We start from the raw sequence: 20,985 nt of genomic DNA on the forward strand, positions 1-20,985 counted from the left end.
TTTTCATAGTTTTGGCATATAAATTTATAGATTTTTATGTTGGAAATTTTTTAAAAACACATGTCCTCGGTAATTCGTCGCATTATACCGACGACATTCCGACGAACTAACCGAGTTCGTCGGAATGTCGTCGGTATAGTGCGACGAATTACCGAGGACATTTTTAAAAACACATGTCCTCGGTAATTCGTCGCACTATACCGACGACATTCCGACGAACTCGGTTAGTTCGTCAGAATGTCGTCGGTATAATGCGACGAATTACCGAGGACATTTCCAGACTTTAATGAAACTCTTTGTCGTCGCTATCTCGTCGGTATTTTGCGATGGATTTCCGACGGACCAATAGAAAAAAAAAAAAAAACTAATCCGAATCTTCTGAATCGGTCAGAATTCCGTCCAAATTGTCCGACGCCTGTGACGTCCGTCGGAATCTCCGTCGGAATTCGGCGTGTTTTCTCGTAGTGATCATGTATTGTCTCAAGAGATGCCATTCATTTACATCAGTCTTTTTGCCTACCTGTCTAGCTCTTGCCACCATTCTATAACCTTTTTCCGTATACTCAAAATGTATGCGTGTGTGTATAGTCCATAATCATCTTATTTGTGAATTTAGGTAATTAGAGTCTAATATTCTTACATTTACCATTACTTCTCACAGTTAGAAATATATTACCATATGATATACACGTATGCATTTGTTTATGTATAACCTTCGTTTTGAAGGAGACGGAAATGACATTTTTGATTGAGAATGTGATATTGCAAGTGTGAAGCAGCATTATTGTTACTCACGAGGAAAAGTGCAGGTAAAGGGATAATTTCTAAAATCCTAATTTAAGAAAATAATGATGTCTAATTGTGTATTTTGCATCTAATCAAATCTACACATTTGAATATATATTGGCTCTTCTTGTTTTCACTTTATATTTCTTAATTTGTTATTTCCCTAAATATCCACTTTATTCTCACTCATTTTTCATCATGGCCAACACACAATCCACCTATAGGCTAAAGTTACACCTATACAGATATGTACGTACACGATAAACATTATATAGAAAGTATTCTAAGTAACTCTAAGCATCTCATTTATAAGTTATAACTACTTGTTTCTTACCTTCACCAAATTACTCTCGCACTAGATATACACTGACGTTTTTGAAGACGCCTTGTCACATGCACCAACCAATAAAAATATACTATTTTCAGTTTGGAATCAGATATTTGAGTTTCGCTTAAGCCTCCAGCTAATCTCAGATGTGATCAAGTTTTCGTAAGAAATAACTCGCAAACCTATCACATATAAAGCACTAGCACCAAAATGTAAGGAACATGCATTGTTTTTTATATTCTGTGATGCATATATATTTATAATGTTGATATATGTATATTTAAAAGAATATGAAGGATATATGGAATATAAGATTGTAGGGTGAGGCGTACGAGAGATTGAAAAGTGAGGATAACATGATTTTGGAAGAGAAGAAATGAATGTTCAAGAAGTTTTTCCCAAGAATTCACAAATTGGTGTGGTGGGCACCTCTCAAGGGAAGAAACAAAAGTGTGTTATGACTCCATTACTATCTTTCATTATTGTTCTTCTTCTTATTAAAATTTTAATTTACTGGCAATCATTATTAATACTCAGTTTTGGTCAAATCAAGACAATATATAACACTCGATGGCCATCTCTCAGCTAGGTTATAGAAATAGATTTTTTGCATTACTCACTATTCTTATCATCAGTTATAAATTGTATGTCAGATGTATTCGTTCAGAAACTTAGTCTCAACTTGAACCAAAATCCCTCCTATCACTCTATCAGTCAGTCATATATATATTTCTTCCTCGCCTAATGTTTAAACTGTTTGGAAAGTTATTAGGTTAAGCGAAGAGCATATATCTATAATAACATGCTCGTAACTTGCAGTTTATTTTGATAAAACTTGTTGATTATCTTTGTTTAGTTGTTAGATTTTTGTTCCGTCATGAATAGTGTACTAAACACAATAATATATATATATATATATGATGTCAAAAAAAAAAAAAAAAAAATATATATATATATATATATATGTTCGCACGCAAATGTGTACAATGTCTCTGTCATGGACAAAGTCAGTTACCTGCAATGCCATAATTGTTAAATTCAATCACGTGTAAACTTAATTTGAATCTAATACATATTTCTTGGTCAAAACATTATAATACGTATTTCAGAATCATGAATAATATGAATTTTATTTAGTAAAATAACAAAAAAATGAAGCGCTAACAAAATAAGTATACATTCAAAAATAAAATAATAAGTATAAAATGCAAAATCGACAAAATAATACATTTATATTATATATATATATGATATATATATATATATATATATATATATATATATCTTTGATTTAGTTATCCAACTAATTTACATCTTTTACATTATTAATAAAATTTAAATTAGTACTTGTATATATACTTTATTAAAAATAAAATAATAATTACATATAAATGATTAAGGATAATTATTATTTTATTTTTAAAAATTGTCAAAAAAAAATTATCTCAAAACTAAATTTGAACTTTGCTACTGCGTTAAAATAATCATAAATCACCGAATATTATTTTTGTCATCAGTTGGATTGACAAATCCCAATTCCTATGTTTTGATATAGTTAAATTCTGATGAAAAATAATGGAGAAATGGACAATTAACCACTTAACTAAATACACTTCTTCTTCACCAAATATTAGCTAAAACATTATATATTAAATATAAATATACATACATAAAGATTTATAAAATACCTTGTAAAAATTCTATTGTCTCTATAAAAATACTGTATTTTCCTATAGGTGTAGGGAAAAAATTATTTACATCTTTTATTTTGGTTTTCACTGAAAAACTATAAAGCAAGCAGGAATTTTGAATTATATAGTATAACTAATATAAACTTAATAATAAGTAATATTTCAAAAATTTTAATCATAAGCTAAAGGAATTTATAACCTAAACGAATTTAATTGTATTTTATTTTCTTATCATACATGTACAAAGATCGAAATGTGATACTTGCAACTAGTTGCCTTTCTTATTTAGTTATTTTCGTTAGCAACATTTTTATATTAAAAAAAAAACTAATATTGACGAATCTATAGAAGTACAGTATAATACACCTGGAAAAAACGAAATATCCGTTTTCCATTAGAAAGTAAATAAATGTAGATGCGATTCAAGTATTCAACATTGATTTTAAAATAAATGAGAATCATGCTAACTATGTGCATTAGACAGAGACTTTAAAAGCCTTCCCTTAGAAAGCCTCCATTTGATTCCATTCCAGTCCCGAAGCAAAGTTTCAATCTTCACCAATGATACAACCGTAGATATAACACATATTAAAGATTCTCATTAAAAAGCTTCCTTCTTTGTTTTTCTTTCTTCTTCTTCTATTCATGGCTCTTCAAGCTCATCACCATCCTTCTACTATGTTCTTCCTCAACAGGTACTCTCTCTGACTCTCTCTGTATATATATGTATATATGCGTGTGTGTATTCATATGTTCAATATTTCTCTGTCTCAGAAACGGCCAAGAAGGGACTGATTTTTCACCGGACCTGCAAAAGTCTCAGTTGCCTTCCATCACCGCCGGTTTGACTTCTAATTCCAAATCGAACGGTTATCATAAATAAATAATCGGTTATCTCGAGAAATGAATCGGTTTAACGTTTGGTCGGAAAAAAAAAACAGGGGTTGATAAAAGAAAGCGAGCCAGAGAAGATTATTCGGTGATTGATTTAGAAACCACGGCGGCTCCGATGAACCCTCCGCCGTGTACACCGCCGCAGTTTATCAGCCGTCGACAAACTCCTAATGTAGTATCCACCGGTCTCCGTTTGTCTCAGGGACAATCACAGAGTATGGAACAACGGTCATCATCTTCGCCGATGATAGACGGAAATTTCGCCGGAGAAATCAATCGGCAAGCGGATGAATTAGATAGATTTCTTCAAACCCAGGTAACTATAATTTTACTGGAATTACTATAAACTACCGTGTATTTTGTAATGGTAAAAATATTTTTACCGAGTTGAGTTTTTAAAAATTTGTAAAGGGAGAGCAATTGAGGTGCATGTTAGCGGACAGCAGGGAGAGACACTATCGTGAGCTTCTGAGAACGAGGGAAGAATCTGTTAGGCGGAGGTTAGGAGAGAAAGAAGCGGAAATCGAGAAAGCCACGCGTCGTCACGCGGAGCTTGAAGCACGTGCTGCACAGATCGAGAAGGAAGCACGTGCTTGGCAGGTGAGAGCAGCGGCGAAAGAAGCCGAAGCGATGTCGTTACAAGCTCGATTGCAGCAAGTTGTTGCTCACGGCGGTGGAGTTACGGCGGCGGAACCAAAATTAAAAAGCGTAGACGGTGTGGATGAAGCTGGAGACGCTGAGTCTGTTTACGTTGATCCTGATCGATTCGAATTGAATGGACCGAGTTGCAGGATTTGTCGGCGGAGAGCGGCGACGGTGTTGGCTCTGCCGTGTCGCCATTTGGTCCTGTGTAAAGGATGCGACGGCTCTGTGCGAGTTTGTCCGCTTTGTCTTAGCTTGAAGAATTCAAGCGTGGAGGTTTTCTTCTTCTGATGGGTTTTTTATTTAACGGGCCTACCAAACTTGACGATGGCCTTTTATTAATTAAAAACAAAATCTTTATATATAATTAAATTCATCATTTTGTGATAATATAACCGAGTTAGTTTTTCTTCATACCTCAAGGTCAATAAAGGTGAGAGGTTAACATGTATATACTACATAGCCATATGCAGTGGTCTTCTTTTCTTCTTTATAATTCATTTTTGGGAATTTTTTTGTTTTTTTTTTGACATTTCCATAGGAAATCTCTAGATGCTATTTTTTCTCCTATAATTTACACTAAAATAAAGTAATTCTATTATAGTTAGAAATTTGCTCCAATATGTTACCCACTCTATTAAAGAATGAAATATAAGAAAATATTATATTTTATTCTATATTTAGAATAAGAAAGTGACAATCCTCCAGGACTATTAGGCTACTTCAGTTTTGTTATAATACATTCATATTATAAAATATATATGATTTTAGTTCTTTTTAAGATAAAAATAAATAAGTAAAATATAATAATTCAGGTTTGAAATTGTATATCCATATCAATACATAACTGGTTAGAATCAACACAGATTCAAACAGACACAAATTCAAATCGAAAACACTACCAAAATTTTTTATGAATATAATTTTTCTATGTATTTCCTTTGTTTCTAAATGTAGGATGTTTCAAAAAAATTTGATGTTCCAATATACTCCATTCGTTTCATTTTAATTGTCGTAGGTTTATGCACACATATTAAGAAAACATATGATTTTGTATATTTCCTAAAAAAAACACAATTACATATACATGAACCGTTTTTCAACCAATAAAAAATAAAGTGGAGAATTTTAGTAATAAATTTTGCATTGAAACTCTAAAACGACACTTATCTTGAAACGAATTTTTTTCCTACAACGGCAATTAAATCGAAACAGATGGAGTATAAGATGTTCTCAACTTTCTAAGTAACTTTTACTTTATTAAAAACCGTGTAACTAATCATATTTAATAATTTATTTTTCAATTAGTTGAATACAATTATTTTATAGTTTTAGTGATATTTTTTAAATAAAATATCATTTTTTTAATATAAGTGTGTGCACTATAAGCGTCTTCTTCACTCGACCACCAAATCTCTTTCGATTTTTCATCGATTCGCCCAATCTAGCTAAAGATGTCTAGAATACCAGCAACTGCATATGTTGGCGCGACACCACCACCATCATCATATCTTCTTGGAGCTCTTTTCCGGGTACGTACTTTTCAAACTTCCAACAATTATAGAATCTTCAACTTTTGCGATGTTTTTTGCTTTTCCCTTCAAATATTTCATGGCTCGCTCACACTGATACATACATCTGTAATGTACAGGTCCACGAAGCAATGCCTCATATGTGGACAGTTAGATGCTCCATGACGTCAAAAATTCCGTAGGAAATATCTTTTCCAAGTTGCACAATAAGATGGGAATGTTCTCGTGAAGTTGTTCCACGACTTCTTCTTTAAGAGTGTTTGTGCTTAGATCTCTGAAAAATACTCTAATGTCTTGTACATAAATTCCAAAAACAATTAAACACATTAGTAGTCATATATTATTGCAAACTAAACCATTAAAAAATTAATGCGTTATAATATACTACCTGCAAGTGCTTCATATACGTTTGTTGGAAGTAGCTCCGCAAATGCAAAAGGAAGTAGTCGTTGCATAAAGACATGAGAATCATGACTCTTCATCCCGGAGAACTTTTGACCCTTTTCAACACATCTGAAGAGATTTGAAACATACCCATCGGGGTTCTGATGCCACCCAGTTGAACAACACCGACTTTTTTTCTTAAGATAATATGGATATCGGAATGGAAACTTGTCCATTGCTTTTTATATGTAATTCACTTCTTGAGCAAATATCCGGCAAGTCCAACCTCGATTTTATGTTGTCTTTTGTCTTTCCTAAGACATTTAATATCGTTTTCATGATGTTCTCACATAAATTTTTCTCTATATGCATCACATTGAGGTTGTGGCGCAGAAGAAGATCCTTCCAATATGGTAACTCCCAAAATATACTCTTCTTGTGCCAGTTGTGCCGAACACCGTAAAAATCAGGCATATTACCGGGGACATGCCAATTACCACCACAACGAACTGTTTCGTTAGCTCCGTAGTAATCGATTTGCGTTTCAATTTGTTCTCCAGTTAAATATGGAGGAGGAGTGTCTCTCACAACCCTTTTGTGCCTAAACAATTTTTTTTTCTTCCGTACGGATGGCCAATGGGAAGAAATCGACGGTGACAATCGAACCAACTTGTCTTCCTACCATTCCTCAGTTGAAACGCATATGTCGTTCCATTACAATATGGACAAGCTAATCTCTCATGTGTAGTCCATCCAGAAAATATCACATAGGCAGGAAAGTCACTTATGATCCACAAAAGCATCGCTCGCATCGTAAAATTTGTCTTAGTTCAGCAGTCATATATCCTCACCCCTATTGACCACAAATCCTTCAACTCTTTTATCAGTGGTTGTAGGAAAACATCCAGAGACTTTTTTGGATGGTTCAGACCATGTATTTATATGGTCAAGAATAGCAACTCCCGTTGCATGCACATCTCCGCTGGCAGGTTGGATGGCGTAAGAAAGATTGGCCACAATGAATATTGTCTCCCTGACATTCCGAATGAACTAAATTCATATGTGCATAATCCGAGATACACATTTCGGCTATTGCTAGCAAATTTTGGATGTACTTTGTAGATGCCACATCCTTTGGTACGGTACCCTATTACGTTATCGTCCTTGCGGCTTGAACCGTGGCTTTTTACAGAATCGACATTCTTCTAACTTCTCATCATCTCCCCAGTAGATCAAAAAATTGTCGATGCAAACTTTTATCATCTCCGAAGGCAACCCAAGACTATAAACTAGTTTCTGAATCTCTTAATAAGAATCAGCAGAAACATTGTCTTCTGGCAAATACTCTTTAAACAAGTCTGCCCATTCATTCATGCAACTTTCAGGTAGATGGTGATAAGTTTTAATATTCATCATTCTAGCAGCCAACGACAATTTAGAGATACCTTCTCTACAACCACTATAAAGTGGCTGATTCGCAGCATCTAACATTTTGTAAAAAAAATTTGCATCTATGTTAGGTTCTTCATCTTCATCATGAGTTACGAATGCATCAGCTACCATATCATGAACCCTATCATAATCTACCATCTGCTCCTCCTGATGGTAATTATGTTCATTACGCAAATGATGATCAACCGGTTCTTCCTGAAAATTGATATTACTAGCTTCATTCTAATAATTATAACCTTTTCCATGTTGAAACCATATATAGTAATTTGGCGTAAAACATCTATTTATTAAATGCTTCCAAACATTTTTACGATTTGCCAATTTCGAATTGTTGCATTTCCAACAAGGACAGAACATCTTACCGCTTTCTTGGACGAGTGGTGTGGAATCTGATTGATGCATAAATGTCTCCAGCCCTTCGAGGTATTTTTTCGTCACTCTCCCGTTAGCATCTCTGTGTATATACATCCACCTCCGCAACTCGAAAATATTTCCGGAGACCAACATTTTTTTTCTTTCAAGTTTTTGTTTTTTTTTTGTTGTTGATGTGTTTAAAATAATGTTCAAACGTCCATATTTATAGGAAATTTTCGAATCTGGTAGTTGAAATTTTACTATGAATTTACGATGAAATTTAGTTAGGTAGTCGAAACAAAAAACGTGTTACAACTACAAAGTTGGTGGACTCGAAATTTACTCGTTAAGTAAACGTAAAATATTTTCTCGTAAAAAAGACACTACTGTTACGTCGAGTTTACGAGGAAACATTTTTTCTCGTAAAACGACGTTATATTATGTGGTTTTTACGAGGAAATCGTTTCCTCGTCATTTTACGACGAACTAACGTTAATTATAAATTTTCTTGTAAGATTCTCGTAAAGTCGACGTAAATTTACGAAGATTAGTTTTCTTCATTAATTATCGTCGCTATAGTTGTGTTTTTTTGTACTATATTTTTTTTTTTCTAAACATCTTATATCTAGGAACGGAGGGAGTATGGCTTACTGGAAATTGAAATCGAATAGATCTTATCCAGATCCAGTACGAATATCTAAATCTCATCCCTATGTAGAAGAGATGGATACAAACGTCTACAAAGATTAAAAATGTCAATAATCGAAAGACTCGACTTTTTAAAAAATTGATACACAAAGACTTTAACAAACAAAGGGATTTGTTCACATTTGAAAATGGTAAAACAAAGGGGTCATTAAGTCGGTAAACATGAGACTGCTTTTGTCTTAAATCAAAGAAAGTGGAAGACCAACTCATACCTGCATAAATAACATAAAATGATAATTATATAATTATATAGTACTTTCCATGTCTCTACCTAATAACTTAAAGTTAAACTAGTTATGCGTATAACTTAAATATTAATATTATTATTAAAAAAAACCTTAAAATTATGTTTTACAATAAAGTTATACCTATATACAGTTATGGCTAATCGTAAATCCCTTGAAATAATTTATCTAGTTATAAATATTGCTTACTTATGCCTAATCGTACATCCCTTGAAATAATTTTAGTTATAAATATTGCTTACGAATGGATTCGTTTAATGCTTGTTAGATGTGTTGGTCAATTCATTCAAACTTTTGTTAATGGTAATAGAGGTTTTATGATTTTGATTTCTATGACTACGTCTACTAAGACTTCTGTTAGTGTGGATGAGTCAGAGATATATAGCAGTAAGTAAATGACACATAGAGTTTGTTAACGAAGTTTGTTTCTTATTCTCCGAGACTTTGTCCGGTATTCAAATTTACTAGAATGAGAAAGCAAATTACAACCAATTCGCAAACACGTAATACAAGCATAACCCTCTTGAATCATCGTTCTTTTCTATAACATGAACTCTCCAAGGTTAACCAACCTTGAGCTAAACTCCTCTTTAAGTTTCGACCTCCAAGTTTCTGAAGGTACGTCATCAAGTACTTCACCTAAGTATGTCACCGAGTACGTCAGAACTTAACGCACACCAAGGATACCAACGAGCACGCCAACACCAACGTACATGTTGATCACCACACCACAACGGACAACTCCGCTACACGTAACGCCAGCACCAACGTCACAACACCAAGTACAACGGAACACTCCGTTAGACACTACGTCACACTCCGTCAGACACTCAACAAGAACACAATGAAACTTAACAATGAAAATCTCTCTCACTTTAATCTCTGGTGTTTTATTCTCATAAAGGCACGCCCCTCCTTATATATAAACCGTAGACTTGCTCTCCAATTTCATTAGATGCACTTTAATAAACTTTTATTCCCATCTAAAGAAACTTTCTATTCCTCTCCAAGTAACACTTCTTCTCCCAGCAAAGCCTCTTTGCTTAATGGAAAATGTCATTTGTTTTCAACAAGATATTCTCTTTCCTTTTCCAATCTCCACTTACACACGTAATCACCTTACACAATCTTCTTGTAAGCAACTTCTCCACTCGACCTCCTGCCGTACACACCTTTTGATGTACATCACGAACTACATCAGAACCTCTCTGGAAATATCATCTACAGCTTCAAGGTGGGTTCTTTAAAATGTCTGAGTCTGAATTCGGCCATGTTCGCAGATTGACGAAGGAATAAGAAGACCAAAAGCGTTGGTTTTATTTTTATTTTTATAGAGTATGTTTTTCTTAAATCGGGCCTGGTTTATTTTTGAATTTGGCTTAGTTTTGGTTTATTACTAAAATTTTGATAGTTGTGGTTCATTATTAAAACTTTTAAACCGAATAATTTAATTTTGTGGAGTTAGAGATTTCGAATTTTTAATCTATAGAGAGATAAATGTTAAGCTTAAATTTTCATGGGGAACTAGGTTTCGAACTTGTATTTCGAAAATATTTAGAATAGAGTTATAGTTTAGGAGACATATGGTGCTATACGATACTTTTCGAGGAAATAGCTCGTCTTCCCTGTAATTCTTTATCATAATTTTGTACCTATAAACCGTATTTTTTTCAATAATGACAACGTGGAACATAATTGGCACAAAACAAAAGACCAGAAGATATAAAATATAAACATAAAAGAATGCTACGATATGGAACACTATAAATTAGAGGGTCCATGAGGATGTGATAATGCACCGCCTAAACAATGATGCAAAGACATGAAGGAACGGTTCAATCAAAATATTAGTAATTAAATCATATAAAATTAATTGAAATTTTTTTTTTGGTAAAATGTTAAGTAAATTGATTAATTTAGGAAAATAAAATAAAAGAAGATAATTGATCCAACACTTTGATATATTCCAAGCTTAGTGAGACAGCTTTCTTTATGAGTTGCATCAATAGACTTTTAAATTTCACGTGACAATAATTCAATCAAACTGTTTATGTGAAAACAAACAATATGCAATATAACATGGCATCTAAGTGGTTCATATATATCTTTGAAAAAGAAACAAGTACATATACCGTATGCCCACATACGCAAAATTGAAGAGAGACGCATGGCTTATTCGTCCATAGTTACGAACAGAATAGTAACATAATAATTCTTACATGATTTGAACCAGTTGATAAGCTTGTAAGCTTTAAGACGAATTGAGTATATGATAATATCAATCAAACAGTGGTAGACTGATGGTAAAAAAAATCTGAAACATGACATAAATTTGTCAATTTTGAGGTCGAATTATACCATGAAATAAATAATCATTTGCGTTATGTGAAATAAGACCATGGTCTATGCTCTATTCAGAAAATACAAGATTAGACTACTTGTTGGTTTTCACCTTTTGTGGAATAGTTTGGACTTTGGAGCGTAGACATCCACAATTACAAAGAAAAAGATTACATCCTCTGTATATAAATGTATGATATTTAAGATTTTTTACATACATTAAAAACAATAAATATATTTTTTATTATTACTTTTTTTATCAATAAAGATTCATCATTCGTAATTTTACTTTTTATTTTACATATTAGTTTTAAAACATCATATCTTTGTATACGGAAGGAGTATACGATAATCCGCTGGGGATATGATGTTGCCGTCTCAATCTAAAAGTTAGAGAAAACCAAATGGTGACATGTGCCAAAGCTGGTGTTCGAGACCGATAGTTTTTTTTAGTGCAGCCGAAATGGAACCCAATCAGTTGCATTAGGTCACAAATGGCCCATAATTAACAAAATTAGTCCAGTGCCATAGTTTCATATGTCTCAATGACTCATTGTGTTTTGGTTTATTATATATCTACCCCATATCTAAACAACCACTTTTAGTTTTATAAACAACCAAATTGAAAATTTCACAAACAGAAAAAAAGGTGAAAAGCTACAGAGTAATCTAGAGTGAACACAACTAAAGAGATTAACTAGACAAAACGCATTTCTTTTTCAAAACACATTACTTTCTTTGACTGGTAACATTATATGAAATAGTGGATGAAATTGGTTGAACCTCAGCAATTAATTATTTTACTGATTATGTTTTTATATATAATAATTGCATGTTTCAATATGCTTTTGCGGTTTCTACCGGCAAGAAAACATGAATTGTAGTATATAACTTTGAACCAGACTGTCTTTTAGCATGTGTAAATGGAACTGTTCGAACATGGTCTGAATCTAAAAGATTAGATTTAAAAAAAAAAGATCAATATCTACAATTTTAAAATTTTAAACAAATTTCTAATTTTTTATGCTTATAACTTCAAAAATGTTAAACATATAAAGACCGAACGGTTAAATTTTATAACTAATCCTTACTTCGTTAATTATATCGGTAAATATTTATTTCAATATGATAGAAAAATAATTTGGAGACAACACAAATTTAGATGAATGATAAGTCGATGTTGAGCAGAAAAAACCAAACATATCTTGATAGCTTATTTTTGCCGGCTGATAGCTAATTTAAATATGGTACTATCAATATATGTTCTCATCCCCTATATGTTAAAAAAAAATTATAACATTTTAGCTATGACACATGTCATCACTAAAATGTTTATTAAAATTCTTAAAGAAATATGTTGGATCCACTAAACATATATTATATGCTTCTCATTAAAGTAACCAAAAATATATAATTAACAATCTACAATTAATATTTTTTTCTTTCTTTAAATAAAAGCTACATAATTACCAAAAATAAATACAATATATATTTGAAAATTAATGATTTTTATGATAAAGATTTGACAACAATTTACATATCCTACATTATTATTTTTAATGTTATATTAGAAAAATAAATTAAACATTCATGTTAACAATATAATTAAAATTTAGATTTTCTGTATATGTCATACTTTGAATTTTAAAACGACTACAAACTTCAAAAAAGTTAGAAGTCACAATAAAAATTTTGTGATTAATGGTTAATTTTTTTTGTTATAATAAGATACAAATAATCATAAAACCATATGAAAGAATCACATTTAAATATTTAGATTAATATATAAAAAATAAACAAATAATAAGACATAAAAATAATTTGTACATAAAATGGTCATTCCGCGTAAAACACGGGTCTTAAACTAGTGTATTCATAAAATATAAAACGAACATGAACATGTGTGATACATTTTCAAAACTACGACATGGGAGTAGAGCTGTGACTAAAAATTTTAAGCTTTGAAGTCTAATTATTGTTTAGACTCAGCCCTGTTCGAAAGCAATACATTTCCAAAACAGATACACGCTATATGACATGAAGTACATAGCAAATGGTGCAAGGATAAAAACTCCAATAGCATAGCTGAAAAGAATTCAATATAAAAAAAAACTTTAGCATAGCTGAAAATAATTCAATATAAAAAAAACTTTAGTTTCTTGATATTCTTTGGCAGTTGGCGAATATGATTTTAGCCATTGGCCTTCCACCTTATGTTTCTTAAATCAAAATGTTCGCTATTTTGAGTTGTGGATTTCAACGCAAAGTGTCACATCAGGAATTTACGTTCTGTTGGAGTAGTAGCAAGATTTCCGATGAGGCTAGTGCTGGGAGAATTAGATCTCTAACCTTATTAACGAAATAGTCGTGCTCTGACGTAAACATGGAGGCGCATCTCTCTTTTCAATATGTTGGTGAGGTCTTTGGTGTGAAGATCTTCTACTAGAGCTATGTTGCTTTGGTAGTGGCCCTCTATATTTGGAAACGATGGAAAAAGTTACCAGATCCGCAAGTCAGTTATCGGATATTCTGAGGTTTATCCTCATTATCACAAGTTAGTATGTTGACTGGTGGTGCATTTCAAAGATAACGATTTTCGAGATACATGTTTTCTCTATAGTGAATTTCAACTCTTGACAGATTGATTGTGGAGATGTGCATAGATTCTCGGATTTGTGTGATGGTAAGGAATTAAAACAATAAAGGCGTTTAAGGTTTCGGGAGTCGGCTCTTCATTTGGAATACCAACGCTTGTGGCTGGGAGACGCCTCTGATGGTGGTTCCTCTGAAGATACACCATTGAGTGATCGATCGTCTGGGCTTAAACACCTCGACATAAGAGATGTCATAGATAATCAGATTTGCTAGCCATTGGTAGCTTGCTTTCTAGTATTTTTCTCAGCCCTCGTTTTTTTATGCTAGTTCTGTATATTTGGATAGATTTACCTAATCTTAACCTAGGTTTTATTGTTTCTCCGGCATATAAGATGTGTATATTGTTCTAACTCCTTTCCCTCCCCCTGAAATATTTATATATATATAGAGAGAGAGAGAGAGAAATTCTTTAAGATAGACTTTTAAAATGTTTTTGTCATAAATATAGTTTTAAGAGTTAAATGACTAAAATAGTAAAATGTTTCAGTAAAGAAATAAATAGTTATATATACTTAGGTTTATATTTGAGGGATGAGATTTGGAGAGTGGAGTTTAAAATTTGAGTAAATTAGTTAAATATACTAACAAATGTGGGATATCATTGAATGGGGGAAAAATGGTAATGTTGGGGGGAAGAAAATTGGAGGGATATAGGGTATAGAGTGCAAATAGGGGAAAAGTGGTGTGTAGGGAGTACAAATTCTCTTAAAATAATTTTAATAATAAATAAAAAAGTACTTAAAATTAAAATATTTTTTTTTAAATACCTTCGAAAAGAATTTTTGGATTTCAAAACAAATTAAAAAGAAAAAAGAAAAACATTTGAAATTTTTTAGAGAAATTTAAAAAAATTGAATTCAAAAACATATTATTTCAAAAATAAAGTTTTATTATTTTTAACTATTTATTTATACAGTTATTTATATTTATATATTTATAAAGTAAGGGTAGAATTTTTTTTTACTTTTTGACATCTAGTATTTTATTAACGGATCATGGCCAACTGAAACAAACCCAACACAAGAACAAACAAAAGTCCAACCTAGAGGCTCAAACTTTACAAATACCTTGGGTCATAAGCTCCAAGGGAGGAAAACCCATCAACGCATCCCACCACGTGGACGAACGCTCGGCGTTCTGAGACATGCGTCAAGGAGAGAGCAGACCACCTTCACAAGCGTAAGAGGAGAGACTCGATGGAACTCTAGCATCAGCATAGCCAAGACGATGAAGAAAAACTCACGATTGAATAATCTTCACGGCTGAAATCAAGTCGCACACCGGATCGACGATTCCAAAAACATCAATCATCTACAATCAACCCATCACCATCGAGATTCATGTCTGAAGATACTGACATCTTTATTGATACGAAGAAGTCCGAAGATGAGACGGCTCTTGGCGAGGAAAAGAAGAGATAAATCGAGAATCAGGAAAGAGAGACAAGTGAGGATAAAAACACTAGTATCATCGATCAAACAGAATCGGGAAAATCTCGGTGAGAAACCGTTGTCGCCATCGAAAAAAGCTCGACGTGGAATTCTTAGCCGAAAATCCAACACTGGGAGACCAGGCGTGGACACCGGAATCACAAACCTAACGACCGCCAAAAGGGATAGGAACGTTGTCGGAGACAAAACAAGCAGTTCTTCACCGGAGGATAAGGCAAAAACGTCGGAGTCAGTCCGGTTGGATGAAACCGAAGCCGGAAAACAAAAACATCGATTTCTCTCACTCTCAAAACAAACTCATACCTCTCTAATTTTTTTTTGTGATAAAAGAGGTAAAGAGATCAAAAAAAAACTATCTCAATAAGAGGAGAGAGATTTTTTGAGATTTTTTTTTTACTTTTTTAATGAAACATTTTTTGGCTATTTCTTTTTTTGTAAGTTTTATTGGTGTAAAAAAATATTTTAAAGTTAATTAAGTGAATTAATATATATATATATGAAGAATTCAATTAAAACTAAAAAGTAGATGACGAAATGCGTGACTAAGAATATTAAAGTTAAGTGGCTTTCGTTTCATAACATCAAAAATAGATACATCTGACACAAAAGTGTAAGCTCGCATTAAAACTATATGTTCTAGAAAACATATATAAATCGAAAAAGAAGAGAGGTTCCGTTTCCGCATGACACGCCTGTTGCCGCTTAAGCTCTCTGTGGCTGCTTCTGCACGGCGTGCCGTAGTTCACGAATCATATACTATATTTTTATATGCATTCATTCATGAACGAGCTTTCGAAAGAGATGTTTCCTTACATTATTGATCATCGATAAGCTTTGTCTAATCACTAACAAACAAATCGTCAACTATTCTTAGTCTGAATTTTTAACATAAAAATAGATCTAATAATCTGAACAAGTAATACGACATTCAATATTCACATGTTCCGTGACGTAGAGTTCGTTTGGTTATTACCGTAAACTACTTAATGTATAAATTAGTCTAAGTTGTTATTCATGATGTGAAGAAAAAACTTAAATCATCTAAATATTGATAATCATCCTTGCTTCACGTTACACTAATTGGTAAAATTATGTGCAAGTTTATAGTTAAGGTTACATATGGGTATATACATATACATAAAATATTTACATTTCACGTAAATCATTTCCGTGATTACATTATTCATATGCAATCACCTTTCCGTGATAAAAATTAGTTTTTGAAATCTGTAGAGACTGGATTTGAACTCAAATTTAAAAGGTACAGAAAGACATTCTGGTGAAGAGAATATGTTTGCAGATTGATATTGACTAAGAGACTATTGCATTGCATCTCGTCTTCGAAACAATATCAACAAAAAAGGGAATCTAATTCTATAGATTTATACGTCTTGACAAAACCCCCCACACTCTTTGTAATACATTATTTGCAGTATATACGATCAAGATAACCAAAGCAGAAAAACAGAGACGGTGTAAATCTCAGAGAACTCACACCAAACATTATAGTTTATCTTGTCCTGAATAAAAAATATATATGCTGAATTAGGAGTTTTGAAAAAGTTGCTAGGGTACCATGTTACTGAAAATCATTGCATTCATCGTTCTCTATTTATATTCATTGGTAGAAAACATGAATCTGCCTTACAATATTTAAGGTTTATTTTAACAAAAAAATATATATTTAAGGTTTACAAATGTAATAGGTTAAGATCCGCGCCTTGCGCGGAATGAATATTATATATATAAATTATTTTATATATTATATGTTTATAACATATTATGAAATAATAAATATATATTGAATAATTAAAAAGTCATTATCTACTACTTATATAATTAAATTGGTGCGAACATATAAATAAATTTATAAATCGAAAAAATATTTTTTCTATTTGATATGATATATAACTAAATTTAAATGATAGTAACATATATATGGTATATTTTAATATTAATATTTATTAGATGATGCTTTTTGCTCATATTTTTTTTATCATTTGTATCTCTTATAACAAAAAGTCTAAATTAGTGATAACAAAATTTTCACTATGGGATTAATTTTTTAAGTAATTTATAATAATTAAAAAAATTAAGTTGTCAATATTTTTTTCAAATTTTTTATCAAAAAAATGTTCAAAGTAAATTTCAAAATTAAGATATTTATGTATTTTTATATGGCATATAGTTTAATTTAAAATGATACTTATATTTATATATCTTGGTTTTTGATACTTATTAAATAAGACTTTCAACTTATATTATTTTTAATTATTTGTATCATGTCATAACAAAATTTTTAAATCATAGATTACAAAATTTGAATGTGAAACTTTTAACAGTTTTAGTAATTTATACTCGTTTTTAAAAATTCAAAATATAAAATATAAATATTTTTTTAAATTTTTATTATATGGTTACTATGATTGTTTAATTTATTTTAATAGCTTAAAATTAAACAAATATAATTATAATACACACTTATTTTTATCAAACCTTTATTATTCAAAATCATTAATTTCATATATACTTTAGCCACATTAGACAATTCTGTAATTTTATTTAAGGAAATAATGAAGCATATTAATAATGTATTTATTGTGGTTTAATAAAAACTTATTATATATTTAGATGGACCAATTTATTTCTCTAAAAATTTTAAAAATCATTATATTGATGACACGTGGCTAAAAAAAAATGTTGCAATGCTTCTTAAATAATATATAGGGGATAGGGTTAAATGCATAGGAGATTAAACAACCGGCTTTTGTCAATGGCCCAAAGAGATTATAGACTTGCGTCCAGAACTTGAATTTAAGAAGAAAAAATGTCATCCCAAAATAAATGGTGGTAAGGATGGGGTAGTGAGTTGTTGTGCAGTCTACATCATTTAAACCTTGAATGCTCTAAATATGTTGTAAAGACTAGAGAAAATTCGTACTTTTTATCAATCACACCTTTTTAGCAGGCTTCGAAAACTAAATTTAAACAGTATCATTTTGACTAGTTTGGAATTCAAAATTTATGAAAAATTATTTTTGAAATAATATCGCGAATTAAATCAACATTAGAGCCGTAAAGGTTGATATAATGATTATATATTTGTTGGTCATGTTTAAACATGTCACATAATGACATAAACAACGGCAAGTTGAAACTAGCTAATTGGAAAAGGAAAATAAAGGTGGAAAATACCAAATCGAATGTTGATTTGTTCAAATATGTTAGTGTTTAACTAAATTCCAAACTGGTTGATCCAAAAGTTGTTAACTAGGTATTGCTTTAGCCAACCTAGTGTTTGGGAATCTACAACAAAGCAAGCGTGTTCTTGGATTGATCAAGTCTAACAAATCATTTTTATCATTTCAATTTTCCTATCACCAAAAAAAATGAGCCAGAACCATACCACATATTAAAAACGTCAATAGAGTCAACCCGAATAAGTTACAACCGCCGTACCCTACGAAAAACATCAACCAAAAAATATCCCAAAATGTTAACCATGACGTACATGACCAAAAAATAGCATTTTTTTAAACCCGAATGCTGGTGGAACTTATACATCACTTCTAGGCTAGTTGGCTTCCTGAAACTGATGGACTAATGGACTGTATGTTTTATATATATTTTATTTTTTTTTGAATAAAATGTTAAATTTGATTCAAATAAAAAATGTACTTTTTTACAGCAAGAGCCACTTTAGCATATTAAAATTGCAAACAAAAAACCTAATAAAGAATCAAGCTTGTATAGCTCCAATCCAAAGTTGGAAAGCACAATCAAGTCTCCTGTCTTGTGCTCGAATGGACATAATTATGTTCTTAACCAGTCTGTCAATCATGGCAAAGAGAACTGCAGGAGATCGCGGCCTCTCACAATGCCTGCGGCAGTTTCTTTCACGCCAAATCATGTAGATTGTAGCTTGAAAAACGTAACGAACAAGGAAGCTTCTGGTTCGATCCAGGTTTGATTTCTGTATGAAGCGTACGACATCCATCCACTCTTCTGAGTAACCATTTCCCATAAAAACATTCATCAGCTTGTACCATAGTGATGAGGAGTAATCGCAGCCAAAAAATAGATGGTTTCTCGTTTCCAGCTGCTGCATACATAGAACACAGGTCCCATCAATCCCAGCGTTCCAGGCGACCATCCTATCTCCCGTAGTGAGCCGATTGCGAATAGCTAGCCAAGTACAGAACCTGTGCTTTGGTGTAGCATGAGTGAACCAGATTCCTCTGTGCCAAGAGACCTTTTCTTTTTTAGTTCTGATGTGATTCCAAGTTTCTGAAGTAAGAAACTGATCTTTGTAAATATCTTGTTTCCCTTTCCAAAGGACAACATCCTCCTCTTCAGAACGAGATAAACACTGGAGCTGGTTCTCAATTTGAATCAGACCCGCTGAGCGGTGGACTCTTCTTCTACGTTTTGTCCTCGCAGTATGCACCGTGTCATGTTGCCGTATTCCCGTATCGATCTGACCCCTTGCTCCCAACATATCCATCAAGCAGCCTAAAGGAGACCACTGGTCATACCAGAAAGATGTCCCTTTCCCATTATAAACTTCAACTTTACAGAACTCCCGAGCCAGCCCTCGAACTTTCAAAATTTTTCGCCACATCCATGAACCTTTTTGATCATTATCTTTGACAGACCAAATAGACTCATTCTTAAGGAGTGTGGAGTGAATCCATCTGACCCAGAGTGATTATTTGTTAGAGATTAACCTCCAGAAGAGCTTTAGGATGGTAACATTGTTCATATCTTTTAATGAACGGAGACCAAGCCCACCTTCTTCTCTAGGGCGACAAACCTCTTCCCAACACAACTTTGCTTTCCGAGGGTTAAGTTCACTACCTGACCATAGGAAGGCCGAACAGATCATGTCAATTTCTCGAATACACGCCTTCGGTAGACGAAAAGCTGATAACCAGAAACTGGAAATGCTCCATATAACTGAGCCAAGAAGCTCAAGTCGACCAGCATAAGATAAGTACCGGTTTTTCCAGGATCCTATTCGCGTTCTTATTGTCTCGATAAGAGGCTGGTAATCAGTAGTATTCATACTTTTGGTGGTTAGTGGTAAGCCCAAGTAGCGCACCGGAAGTTTATCTGTTTTGAAATGAAATTTATTCTCCAGCTCCATCTGGATGTCTTCTGTTACCCCCCTCCCAAGTACATGGTCGACTTTTCCATACTAATTCTCAGGCCTGAATATTTTGCAAACTTGTCAAACACGTCAACTATTCCTTCTACAGATCGCACTTTCCCATCTGTGACTACCATAAGATCATCTGCAAACGTCAGGTGGGTCAGGTTTAGACTTTTGCAGCGAGGATGATAGCCAAAATTTTGAGTGCTTGCCGCCTTGTCTAGAAGTTTAGATAGAACATCCATAACAATGACGAACAGGTACGGAGAAAGAGAGCATCCCTGTCGAAGTCCCCTCTTGCTCTGGAAATAACCAGACAGCTCTCCATTAACTTGAACTGAGAAAGATGGCGTTGATATGCATAAAGAGAT

General features: G+C 32.6%; 1 protein-coding gene across 1 annotated transcript; it reads left to right on the forward strand.

Moving 5' to 3' along the window:
* The first annotated feature begins 228 nt into the window (after nucleotides 1-228).
* On the forward strand, nucleotides 229-10,732 carry LOC103839557 (BOI-related E3 ubiquitin-protein ligase 1). Its single transcript, XM_009116060.3, has 4 exons — nucleotides 229-3,500; nucleotides 3,580-3,647; nucleotides 3,747-4,015; nucleotides 4,111-10,732. Exons 1-4 carry the CDS (start codon nucleotides 3,451-3,453, stop codon nucleotides 4,630-4,632), a joined length of 909 nt encoding a protein of 302 aa, XP_009114308.1. The 5' UTR covers nucleotides 229-3,450; the 3' UTR covers nucleotides 4,633-10,732.
* The last annotated feature ends 10,253 nt before the right edge of the window (nucleotides 10,733-20,985 follow it).

This window comes from Brassica rapa, chromosome A09, assembly GCF_000309985.2.
Source record: "Brassica rapa cultivar Chiifu-401-42 chromosome A09, CAAS_Brap_v3.01, whole genome shotgun sequence".
In the NCBI taxonomy this organism is placed as follows: domain Eukaryota; kingdom Viridiplantae; phylum Streptophyta; class Magnoliopsida; order Brassicales; family Brassicaceae; genus Brassica; species Brassica rapa.